Consider the following 13,070-nt stretch of genomic DNA (forward strand, 5'->3'; position numbering starts at 1 on the left):
CCACTAGAACTCAAAAGGTTCAACTGACAGGGTCATATTAATAGTTTGCATAGTCATCAGTTGACCGATTACAAAAAGCGATGACACCAACAACGTCGCACCATTTCGGCCCATTGCAATGCTGTTGCATAGTATTCATACAAACCAGTGCCGAAATCGATATTTAACATCAACATTTATCTTTCATGAAAAGACAACTCGTACACTTTTAACCATTGCTTGGTCATTTTGTCGATCATAAAACCTAAAATATCACTGTATGTAACTGTCACACGTCACTGCGCCCCTACCCCACGACCAAATTAAAAAATCAATATCAATTACCAGGTCAGGGAAGAAGAATAGTGATGGCAAACGGAAAAGAAGAATACAATAGCATTACATAACCAGACCTTCCGACTTGAAAATGTTTAGAAATAACAACACCTTTAACTTGATTTCAACATTTAATTTGCCCATTGCTACAAAAACTGTCTGGAATTAACGTAAAAAATTGTCCGTTCTCTCTCATCACATGTTTAAGGACATTTTGGAACTTCCTGTCTTACGTATTGCCAGACTTGCATATTTCCAAGGTTTGAACATTCACCGTTGATACCGGTACTGTTTGCTCTAGACCAATTCTTCATCCACCCCATCGACTCACAAGTACACACTAACTTGTTACCTGACAAACTGATAATGTCAAATTTGGCATTTTCTAGAGCACGTGGGACGGTGGTCAAGGCAGTATTGTCCAGGGCTATATACTGAAGGGAAGTCAGTGTGTGAAAGGCATCCAAGGAAACGCTCCGAAGAGGGGTGTTTGAGATAGATACGTATTCTAACTTTGAAAGTCCAGCCAAATCCGTAGATCGTAGAGTTGTAATATTATTGTAATTAATGCTAAGAACGCCTAACTGCTTCATTTCGGAAATCGCTGACGGTACCTCTTCGAAGGACGTGCCGTTAAAGTTAGCAATGGTAATATTTGAATTTTTCGGAAGCATGGTCGAGGGGAAATCTCTTACGGGAACGGAATTGATATCCAGCTCAAATAGCCCGGTAGTGTAATGGAATATGTCTGGAAGTGTTGTAAGATCACAATTGACGAATTGGAGCGTATGTAGACCCTTCAAACCTTCAAACAGTTCCGTTTGAATACCACTTGATGTCAGTTCCGGATCGGTACCAAACGATAAGTAGAAAAGTTCCGTAAGATTTTCAAAACTTGACGGCAATTTTCTTAACTTCATATCATTGAAGTATAACCAACTAAGATTCAGGTTCTCAAACGCTGTTTCCGGAAGTTCTTCTAATGGTAGGCTATAAATTCCCAATTCGAACAAGTGCAATATCTGTACAGACGATGGCCACGTAGTCATAACCTCGGATCCAAAATGGAACGTATACAAAGTATCCGTGATAGATTTCATCATGTGTTGATCAAAATCTAAAATCGGATTATGTTCGATACTCAAAGTGGTTAAATTCCTCAAATTCGTAACCGCTTTTGGAATGTCCGTCAAATTATTAGACTGTAGAAATACTGATTTGAGAGATGACTCCAAACCACGAAAGGCATTATCTGAAACAGTTGACAGGGAATTGTTAGATATATCTAAACGTTCTATCTGAATATTCTGAAAGATATCATCTTCCAAATTGTGTATGCTGTTATCTTTGATATACAGGTCCCATAAGCCGTCATTTTTCTTGAATTTTGGAACATGGGTCAGTCCTTTTCCAGAACAGTCAATAACATTATTGATGTTGCTGCATTGACAGACTGGCGGAGCTGGACATTCTTGTTGGCGGGGTCCAAGGGTGATCTCCGAATCCGAAGTCACGGTGTTAACGTCTAGATGTGACGGTAATATTATTGATGAAACGACAGCACTTTCATGTTGTTTCCAAGGATTTGATGCAAGAACATGTGTCTTACATGTAATCTGTAAGCAGAAACAAATAAAGAATTGATGCCTCGCTACAACAGTAAACAGACCAGTTTCACGAACATTCCTTAACTAAATGAATTCCTTAACTTGAAATTCCCCTTAGAAAAGCATTATAAAAGTTAAGGAAAAATCTTAAGTTAAGAAATTTTCCTTAAAAATTGTAATGCTTTAATTTCCTATTGAGAATTTTAAGTTAAGGGATTCCCTAACTTTAAGAAATGTTCACATGAACAGGCACTCACCAATAGCCCGATTAAGCTTATATGTATTTTAATCTAGCGTCTGCATAACAAGTTCTAGGCCAAGGTACTTGTTTATATCAATCAAAATATTGCCAATTTGAAAGTAGAACCGGCTATTTTTAAGAATATCAAATTAAGCGATTTTGATTTAAGGACCTGCTCTGTTGTTTTGAGCAAAAATAATATGTTGACTCTGTGATGTTATTGTTTTCTTAAAGACCAAATTGTTTTTGTCAATTTAGTGAATTTTCATAATTATCAGACAATAATTTGCAAATGATTGCTTTAGTTTGTCGGGTGTATGCTTAAAACAGTGAAATTCCGGTAAAATCACAATTTACGTCAAATAGCCATATTTGCTCAAAACCAAACACACCACCATATTATCTTTATTACATTTTTAACTTATAATTTACTATTTCCAAAATCTATATAAAAAATGATAGTCATCAGGGAAAAAAAAGATTTTCACCAGAGCAAATCCTTAAAACGACAAATCCTAATATCAAAATGATACGTTCTTACGGAGCGCATTTGATTTACTTTACATATTTTACGTGTAATTACTTTTCATTACACTGACCCTCGAAATCGCAAAAAATAGCATCGCTGCAAAAATTACACATATTCCTTTAAATCGGAAAACAGTTGAACAGCAAAATAGTCAAGCGTACAGTATATATAAGTATGCATCGTGTTACAATTCTGAATGGCATTCGTATTTTGATATTTCAATGAATTTGTATTTATTCTTAAATTTTAAAATGCGCATGGTAACTTATTATCAACATTCCAGATAATTAAAAGAACCCACCAATATGCAAATAAAGACCACAAAGGTCCTAGTTTCCATGGTCACTTAGCTGAATAAAACCGTGTTGACATACCGCATGGTGTATCTTTTCAAGAGAGAATTCGTTATCTGTGTCCGATTTCTGTCGTGAAAGGGATCGGTGATATCTATAACGGTGACCCAGGATAAACAAAGACTTAGTGCACAGTAAATTATATCTCTGGAATTTTGAAAGGAAATTTCGCAATGATTATTTCTTCTTACGAAATAATATAAATTAGACATATAATCAGGTTTAAGAGTGAGGTACATTAAAGTCATCATCGATACTCCAGGGGTTACTATCATTGACTTTATATTCACTCCTGGCCAAAGGATCATTAAACAGTCTTAGGCTTAAGTTTTTGTTTAGCCAATCAAGAATGACGTAACTTTTTGTAACGTCACCTTTGATTGGTTAAGTCTAAACTTAAGACTGTTTTAGAATTAAACCTGTTTCATGATATTGGGCCCTGGACTATCTAATAGTAAAACTGAAGGCAGTTCAGTAGAAAAAAAACTGACCTGCACAGAAGTTCTTGAAGATTACAGAAACCTCAAAGCTACACAGTCAACCACAATTTACTGTAATTCGCTTCCTTTGATGTAACATCAAAGAATAATATTACCCGTGTGTTCAGTTTCCTCCCGGTTTGCTATGGCATATTCCAGAAGTGGATATAACGTCAGTGATAATAACCCCTGGAGTATCGGGGATGTCTTGAAGTACGCTCAGATCCTGAAATATTTGGTCAAGACCATAAACATATACGGAATCTTGATCCGTCATTAACTGATGCAGCGGCGATATTTCCACCCGTCGGAGCTATCTGGGCCCAGTTGCACAAAAGATGATTAGGTTCATTACAGTTTAACGACAATTTTCAAATCAAGATAAAATAATTTCTGGTGATACAAATGTTACAAAATTTTATAAGATTCTTAAGAAATCAATTCTTTACCTACTTGCTGAATTTAGTGAAGATATAAACACAAATTTTGCAGCAATTGAAAAATGAAAATTACACTGATCATGTAATTATGCTAATCATGCTTTGAACAACTGATATCATCTTAAATCTGTTATCATTTTTTTACTCTGACGGTATAAATATATCGCTGTGTCACTCTCTGGCGGATCACAAAGTTAAACATCACATTAACAACAAATAAACGTAACGTATATCAAAATCACACGCACTACAAATACCCCTATGATATACGATCCATGTGAATACGAAAAACATTTATAATGCAGTTATAGATTTCGAGAAAAAAGACAATTTCCTCCGTAGACTATTCACGTGAAGTTTGTAACAGATGGTTTTATTTGTGAGAAGATTTCCTGTTTAGTTTTTTTGTTCATTCATTTTTTCATTCTTTTTTAAATCCGTGAACTTGTTTTGAAATGGAAATCGCGAAATTTAGTAACCGCGAAAAAAGTGAGTTTACAGTATTTGTTGTCCTTACCAGCACTACATTCGATTCCTCCAGATAGAGTCTGCTGAGGATGAACCTTTAATTCCAGCATAAACGGTAGAATTCCTTTAAATGAGGTTGTCCCTCCGAATCATATGCAGTATTGCACCATTGTAGAATGCTTACATCCCCGTCATATTCAGTAGATATATCCTAGTACATGATAATGTATCTTTTATTTAATTCCATTCTCTCGCTAAGTTGTTTTGACAATGACGTATCCCAAATACTGTAAACCATCTTTATATCGCGGCTACAAAGTTTCGCGATTCACATTTTAAAAAATTGTGAAAATTAACATCCGCGGATTCAAAAATTGAATAGAATGTCTTATTAATATGGTGTAGATTTTTTGTGGAGGTAAACTATCGCAATCACAGTAGTTTACCATACTGGTGAATACGCTCGACACTTTTTAAAGGCCACACATTTTTCGCGATTTTCACTTCTCCACAAAATTCGCGAAACAAGCGTTTGGTTACAGTACTTTTTCGAATTAGAATCTTATGGGTTTACCGCGCGAAAACATATTGTGACAGTTTCGTCATGTTTTATATATTTATACTATGTCTCTCCACTCTCCACATATTGTGACGGTTTCTTCAGGGTGACAGACGAAAGTTCACATCATAGGCCTTCGATGAATTCCAAAGTTTCTACTGAACAGAAACTGACCCATGGCTATTATCAAAGTGCATGGTTCCTGATGTTAGATCTAGAACTGATGATATGAGGGCCAATAATGACGGTTGTAACACGTTGTTTGTCCAGTGGTAGATTATACCCTTTTGAATGTAAAATTAAACATTTTAGTGTGAAAAAACTGTTAAACTGCATTACAATGGTATTCTTCTCTGTACATCTAACTAAACCCAGTCGGTTGTCGCTCCGTGCCAATGCCAGTTCCCTGCAAGACACAAAATCTAGAGGTGAGGCACAGGGAACTAGTACTAGTTTGTGTTGTTTTCACAAGCTGCTTGGTTTAATTAACTAGTTTCTATACACCATAGGTAACTCTGCGATTAATCGTGTTTATGCTCGGGTGTGACACCGACTTGTCAGTTATTGATGTCGACATCTAAACTAAAAGATGTCGACATCTGGTCATGAAAGTGGAATTCAAAGGCCATCCTTTCATAGGGCACTGTGTATATGCAGCAAGGCGCCATACAGCAGAGTTCGACGTTGATTTTGTTAATTCAGAAAAGTTTTTATATATATTTGATTACAAAATTAAAAATTGTGATCCTGCATATCCCGGCCATGCAGCTGTAGCCTGCGTGTACGTAGCTGTTATTCCGAGCTGAGGAAGTTAGAGTGCAAAAGGACTCTGCTTTGTACAACGAATTTCCATCCTCTTGGCCATAATCATTTATTAATATATATAACCGTGGGTTGAAAATTCGTTTAAAAGCTGTGTGTGTGCTTTGTGGATTAGCATTCGTACTAAGTCCGTGTGGTACATACCGTACTATACTATATTACAATTATTTTTTCAAGATTTCATTTTTTTGAATCACGAAAAATACCAGTTACGTAATTTAAAAGCCAAAAAGTTCACAGTACAGATACGTAATACCTATTTGGAAACCAGCTTTACTTGTTAGCTTGCCCTGTCCATATATATACATAAATATTTACATCCCTCGATACACTTATATAAAGGCACAACGAATTTTTGTTATGGTCTTAATGGCCAGATTCAACCTTTGGGCTAAAAATCCTCCCGGGACGCGGTTTTAGCTTCAAACTCAGGATATATCTGCATCTATTTTTTGTAGTAAAAACGTAGTAAAAAAAGTCACGTGCTTATACCTCATTCATGCCATTGGCCGGAATATACAATTGTATTATGGGTAACTAGTGATCACGTGATTGTGTGTTTACTTCCAAATATGGTGATAGTTTGCTTGCCATTTCTTCGGGGAAATTGATTTATTTGAAAATATGTAGACTCCAAAATGTTATTAATATTGCATGCATATCATTTTGACTTGCACATATGTATTATTTTACTATAAATAATGATCTGAAATGTGTTATAAAACTGTCATTTTTACGTTTTGTAAATAAATGATATAATGCGAATTGACCAATTCAATAGGTCTAACCGTCTAATCTAGGATCAGCGAAGATCGGCTACTCCCGGCTAAATTCGTAGAATTCTAAATTTATATTTTATATATATTATTACCTGCTTTAGGTTTCAGAACATATACATGAACATATAACACAGAGAAAATATGATCTTCTTCAAAAGGCCTAATTATGTATAAATACCAGGTCAGAGAAATCACTCTATTTGGAAGTAAACACACACTCATGTGATCACTAGTTACCCACTAATACAATTCCATATTTATTTCGGCCAATGGCATGAATGAGGTATAATCACGTGACTTGTTTTACTACGTTTGACTACAAAGAACGCGTGTTTTGTGCCATTATTGGGAAAATCCCCCGCGGATCGTGGTTTCATTTCCACCATTTGAAACAGAAGGCTTAGAGTAGACTTTGATTGTGAAACATTGATAAATTGAAGATTACATGTTGTGCCATGGCAGATGACAAAGTTCATGTATATATACTCGACAATTACTTGAAACATCATCTAATAAATTTGTGTTGAAATTATAATTGATGTTGACCAGGAAATGTACCAGTCTAAATTTTGGTTGAATAATGCATGGAAAGTGAATTATTCAAACACTCTGGATATCGAATTTTTAATCATTAATTTCTTTTGAACTCGGGACTTTTTGGGTGTGTAATTAGGGGAAAGTTGATAACTTTTTATAATTTTTATAATATATGTACCCTAATTTTCTTTTGTTGATTTACGGACCCTGAAAGATACGGATTATGCGGCTTTAACTTTTCCACTTTGTGGAAAATCCTTCAAATCGGATTTATCTCCCTTGATTAAAATGACAAACTATGCTATGCTATGTTATAAAGTTTTTTTTTTCATTTTTTTTTCAAAATTAAATAATGAATGCAGATCAAATATATTAATCAAATATGTGTACCAATTTAATTTGAAACATGTTTGTTTTGCTGAAAATTTGCAAAAAAAAAAAAATTATATCAATACAAAATATTCATGATTGTAATTTGATTGTTGTTGTTTTTGTACTTGCTGTAAAATGAGAAAAACCGTGTTGTGGAGAAGAAGTTTGTTAAAATTTGAATTTTTTACAAATGGATGAGAGTTGAGAATGTCTAACAGTCACCTGAATTCCGATATGCACAGTTATGAATAATGTTTTGCTTTTTAAACAAACAAATAAATTCGAGTCTCCTATATAAACTATGGTAAAGACCCTTTCCCCTGGGGAAAATTCCGAGACCCCAGGGCCATGAAATTCACAATATTGGTAGAGGGCCTTGAGACCTGCCATGTAAGCACATAAGCCCGTGTTTCTTAGTATATGTGTACATATGTATTAGATTCCCAAAAAGCTAAGTGGGCTATGCGGAAGCTTATAACTATTTGTTTGGAAATAATATGGAAAATAAACTATGATATGATAGTATTGCTAACAATTTCAAATGGTGGAAATGAAACCACGATCCGCGGAGGATTTTCCTCATAATTGTACAAAACACGCGTTCTTTGTAGTCAAACGTAGTAAAACAAGTCACGTGATTATACCTCATTCATGCCATTGGCCGAAATAAATATGAAATTGTATTAGTGGGTAACTAGTGATCACATGAGTGTGTGTTTACTTCCAAATAGAGTGATTTCTCTGACCTGGTATTTATACATATTTTGGCCTTATTTTCTCTGTGTTATATGTATATGTTCTGAGCCCTAAAGCAGGTAATAATATATATAAATATAAATTTAGAATTCTACGAATTTAGCCGGGAGTAGCCGATCTTCGCTGATTTTAGATTAGACGGTTAGACCTATTGAATTGGTCAATTCGTATTATATCATTTATTTACAAAACGTGAAAATGGCAGTTTTACAACTCATTTCAGTTCATTATTTATAGTAAAACAGTGCATATGTGCAAGTCAAATGATAAACATGCAATATTAATAATATTTTGGAGTCTAAATATTTTCAAATAAATCAATTTCTCGGAAGAAATGGCAAGCAAACTATCACCATATTTGGGAGTAAACACAAAATCACGTGATCACTAGTTACCCATAATACAATTGTATATTCCGGCCAATGGCATGAATGAGGTATAAGCACGTGACTTTTTTTACTACGTTTGACTACAAAGAACGCATGTTTTTACTACGAAAAATAGATGCAGATGTATCGCGAGTTGGGAGTTTAAAACCGCGTCCCTGGAGAATTTTTAGTCCAAAGTTTGAATCTGACCATTAAGACCGTAACAAAAATTCGTTGTGCCTTTATATAAGTTTATATTGTAGGCCAAGCTAACAAGTAAAGCTGGTTTCCCAACGTGTATTGTGTACCTCATCCTCGATATTCCAGGGGCTCCGATCACTTACGATCTCTACACCCCTGGACTATCTCATAGTAAAACTGGAGGCAACAGAATAGAACAGGTAATTTAGTCATTTGATGTACATCAAAAGAGCCGTATAACGGAACACTGTGGTTGACTGTGTCGCATTGATGTTAGGCGTCGCTCTCTCTGTAGTCTTCAAAGGAAATTTTTGCTAGCCTGTGATTGGTCAAATATTTTCAGCTGAGCTGCCTTCAATTTCACTATGAGATAGTCCAGGGGTGTAGAGATCGTAAGTGATCGGAATCCCTGGAGTATCGAGGATGTGTGTACCTGTACTGTGACCTTTATGGCTTTTAAATTACGTAACTGGTTTTTTTCGGGATTCACAAGAAAATACAACATAAAAAAATCTTTTTTTTAATTTATTTTTTTTATTTTTATTTTCATTCATTCTTTTAATATAGTATAGTACGGTATGTACTACATGGACTTGGTACGAATGCCAATCAACAAAACACACAAACAGCTTTGAAACGAATTTTCAACCCACGGTTATATATATTAATAATTCGTTGTACACTTCCTTAGCTCGGGACTAACAGCTACGTACACGCAGGCTACAGTTTCATGGCCGGGATGTGCAGGATCACATTTTTTTTTTTTTTTTTTAAATCAAATGAAAAAAAACTTGAATTAACAAAATCAACGTCGATCTCTGCTGTATGGCTTTTGCTGCATATACACAGTGCTCTATGAAAGGGTGGCCTTTGATTTCCACTTTCAAGACCAGATGTCGACATCTTTTAGTTTAGATGTCGACATCAATAACTGACAAGTCGGTGTCACACCCGAGCATAAACACATTAATCGCCGAGTTACACTGTCTACATAAATATCTTGGATTCATTATGTGGGCATGTACATGTGGTAAGTCCACATATTCTTCTGTTTATGTCGACATATTCCGATATGATGTCGAATTAATGCCTTAACGATGTCGACATTATTAAGTCGTAAGTCGGGAAATCGATGGCAGAAATATGCCACCATAAAATTGCAATATTTTCTAATTTTCGGATTAACGGGCCTTCGAACTATTAGGCCTTAGCGGTTCAAGTGACCTTAAAATTAACAGATGACGATTACTGCGTACTAATCAGACGGCGTGACCAGACCAATATTACACGATTATCATATAATAAACAAATTATTGAAATTCATAGTTCAGAGAAAAATACTTTGACAACTCTCGGTAAAGAAATTGCTATCAAATATCTTCATCTAGCTACAACCACATGCACACAATTATTTTCATTAGCAATCCAATATGGCGAGTGTTATCCATTGTTTGCGCATGTGTAACAGGAAGGCGACAAGTCGACAACTCGACAACACGACAAGTCGACAACAAGACAAGGCGACAACAACACGACAAGTCGACAACACGACAAGTCGACATTTTACCGCGACAACACGAGATTCTGTACGCACTAATTAGCGTGTTTGAAATGTCGACTTGTCGTGTTGTCGACTTGTCGTCTTGTCGTGTTGTCGACTTGTCGCGGTTCGAAAACGCGACAAGTCGACATTTTGACTGTTAAATCTCGGGTTGTCGCAGTTTGAGACCGCGACAACTCGACAAGGCGACAAGGCGACAACACGACAAGGCGACAACACAACACGAGATGGCCGTAATCAGCCACCATAACAGAACAGAACAAGTACACTGAAGTCGACTGTGTGGCTTTTCGTGCGTCGCTCTTTCTCTGTAGTCTTCAAAGGAAATCTTTGCAGCCCTGTTATTAGTTCAGATGTATGGTGGCATATTTCTGCCATTGTGTTATTTAAGGTCGAGTTATGTAACGTAACTTTGCCCAGATAATTATGTCGACCTGTCGAGTTATATCATGACTTGTTGAGATATTTATGTCGGCAAGTCGACTTACATCATACATCCTGGAAAATTGACTTACCTTATTACGACGCGATCCACGATAGTCAGTCGCGATAGTGTAACTCGACTTTCCAATATGAATATGTGGACTTACATATCTCAACAAGTCATGTTATAACTCGACTGGTCAACGTAACTATATCAAAAAGTCATCTTATAACTCGACTTGCCAACATAACTATCTGGTCAAAGTTGAGTTACCCTAAGTCGATCTAAACTAACTCGATGGCAGAAATATGCCACCATACAGATGTTTCCGCTGAACTGCCTTCAATTTTACTATGGGATAGTCCAGAGGTGACGAGATCGTAAGTGATAGGAACCCCTGGAGTATCGAGGATGTTACCGATGTTGAACTTTGTATATATGAATAAGTTCTTCCCTTTTCCGAGATAGCTAGCTTTCTGCAAGTTGGGCACCTGTACAAAATTACATTTGATATATTTACATTGAAAGCTCATCTTCAATGTTGGTATTGCTTGTAATTTGTCATCACGTCAATATGTTGATTTTGTGAAGCAATAGACTTATCTTTGGTATATATTTTCCCTGTAGTTTGCCTTGTACCATCCGCAATACTCCAGGGGTTCCGATCACTTACGATCTCTACACTACTGGCTATCTCAAAGTAAAACTGAAGACAGCTCAGGGGAACAAATCTGACCAATCACAGGCCTGCAAAAAATCTTTGACAACTACAGAGAGAGCGACGCTCAATTCCAAAGCCACACAGTCAACCACAGTGCACCGTTATATGGCTCTTTTAATGCACACCAAAGGACTAAATTACCGGTTCTGTTACCTTCAGTTTTACTATGAGATAGTCCAGGGGTGTAGAGATCGTAAGTGATCGGAACCCATTGAGTATCGAGGATGGCCTTGTATCTGTATGTTCTAGTGTTTTTTTCTACAAGAAGCAAGCCTGTAATAGCGCTACGTGTACATTTCTTTCTCAAGTGGTAGAGTGAGTCTCGAAGTGTGTATGCTAATGCAAGCGCTCTTGTGTAGCCAGTTGTTTGCTTGCTGATGGTGGATGTTGTAACACGCCATAAAACGGTACACAAAAAATGCCAGTGAATCGTTTATAGATTTTTTTCATGTCCGTCTATCAGTAACAGAAGTACCTAGCTTTTGAAATTAGTTTTTAATACAAATAATGCAACCGAAACATTAGCCCTAGAAAATGTCCCGTTCAAAACTGTCCCGCTATCACTTTTAAAATATGCTGTTCACATATAGCCTTGAGGAGGATATTTGTGTCTGTTGCATTCCATGACTGGAAAATTATATCGGGTTCAACACATGAAATGTCTTTGAAGCCATTGAAAGCTTGATATATCGGATAATGGACAGGTCGTTCAAGTTATATGCGTCGCATATGGGCCAAAAAAATGAAATTTTATGTTTTCTGCAAAATTCTATTGAAAATGATAAGTTTTGCTTAATTAAAATGTGGAAATCATTGAAAAATGGACAAATACATATGGTACAATATAAACATTATAGTTATAACACTGTAAAACTTCTTGTTCTCATTCCTTATGCATGTTTAAATGGAAACATACCTATTAAGTCACGTTGCAATTACTGATAAAACTGTAAAATATGAAATATTGTAGACCACAACTTGGCAAAGTTTGACAGTATGTACTCATTTCGTTGCGCTATGGGCATAAATATTATGACTTTGTGGCAGTATTGCTAAAATTCATTTGGAGCTCTTATTTGTATATGTAAAATCAAAAAAACAAAAGCAGTGCATTGTAAGTATTGTAATTCTCAAATGCTGGTAACTTTTGTAGCTGAATAATATATTAAAGCTCATCTTGATTCTTGAGAATTAAAATTACATCATATATAACTTTACATTCTAGGAGCTGATGGGCTGTCATGATTTGTTCCAGAGCTGGGGTCTCAGGAACATTGGTATTTGACTGGTATTACATATTGTGGATATGACGGTTGGAAGGTGGTGAATATTTGTCCAAATGTTGGCAAACCATTCATTGCCCAGTCTTGGAGTACTGTTGACGGATGGTGCAAAAGATGCAGAATTTCCCGTCAACGTGTTTCGTTTCTGTATCAGTTCTGGTGTTGTATCCCAAGTAACCTGGATTCTTAGGTATAATTTCTTTTGGTACAAGTTTAAAGAATGCACATTATTCCATCTTGAAGAAATCATTGATA

General features: G+C 35.9%; 2 protein-coding genes across 2 annotated transcripts in view; one reads left to right on the plus strand and one right to left on the minus strand.

The window, feature by feature from the left end:
- The window catches only part of LOC138330306 (uncharacterized), a 50,553-nt gene extending 37,497 nt beyond the window's left edge, over positions 1-13,056 (plus strand). The window contains exon 12 of the mRNA XM_069277810.1: positions 12,758-13,056. The gene's annotated coding sequence lies outside the window, so the exon portion shown is untranslated. The remainder of the gene's footprint in view (positions 1-12,757) is intronic.
- Positions 434-3,117, minus strand: LOC138330307 (leucine-rich repeat-containing G-protein coupled receptor 6-like). Its single transcript, XM_069277812.1, has 2 exons — positions 2,994-3,117; positions 434-1,931 (listed from the first exon to the last, which is right to left on the minus strand). The coding sequence occupies exons 1-2, from the start codon at positions 3,030-3,032 to the stop codon at positions 519-521; spliced, it is 1,452 nt and encodes a 483-aa protein (XP_069133913.1). The 5' UTR covers positions 3,033-3,117; the 3' UTR covers positions 434-518.
- Positions 13,057-13,070: the final 14 nt, after the last annotated feature.

The sequence above is a fragment of the Argopecten irradians genome, chromosome 8 (assembly GCF_041381155.1).
Source record: "Argopecten irradians isolate NY chromosome 8, Ai_NY, whole genome shotgun sequence".
Lineage (NCBI taxonomy): Eukaryota > Metazoa > Mollusca > Bivalvia > Pectinida > Pectinidae > Argopecten > Argopecten irradians.

Bases quoted from the DNA above. Each gene is read 5' to 3' on its own strand.
- LOC138330307 (XM_069277812.1), bottom strand. From the start codon at position 3,032: ATGGAAACTAGGACCTTTGTGGTCTTTATTTGCATATTG. The intron at 1,932-2,993 runs GTGGGTTCTTTT...TTCTGCTTACAG, and splicing joins TGGTCTTTATTTGCATATTG to ATTACATGTAAGACACATGT.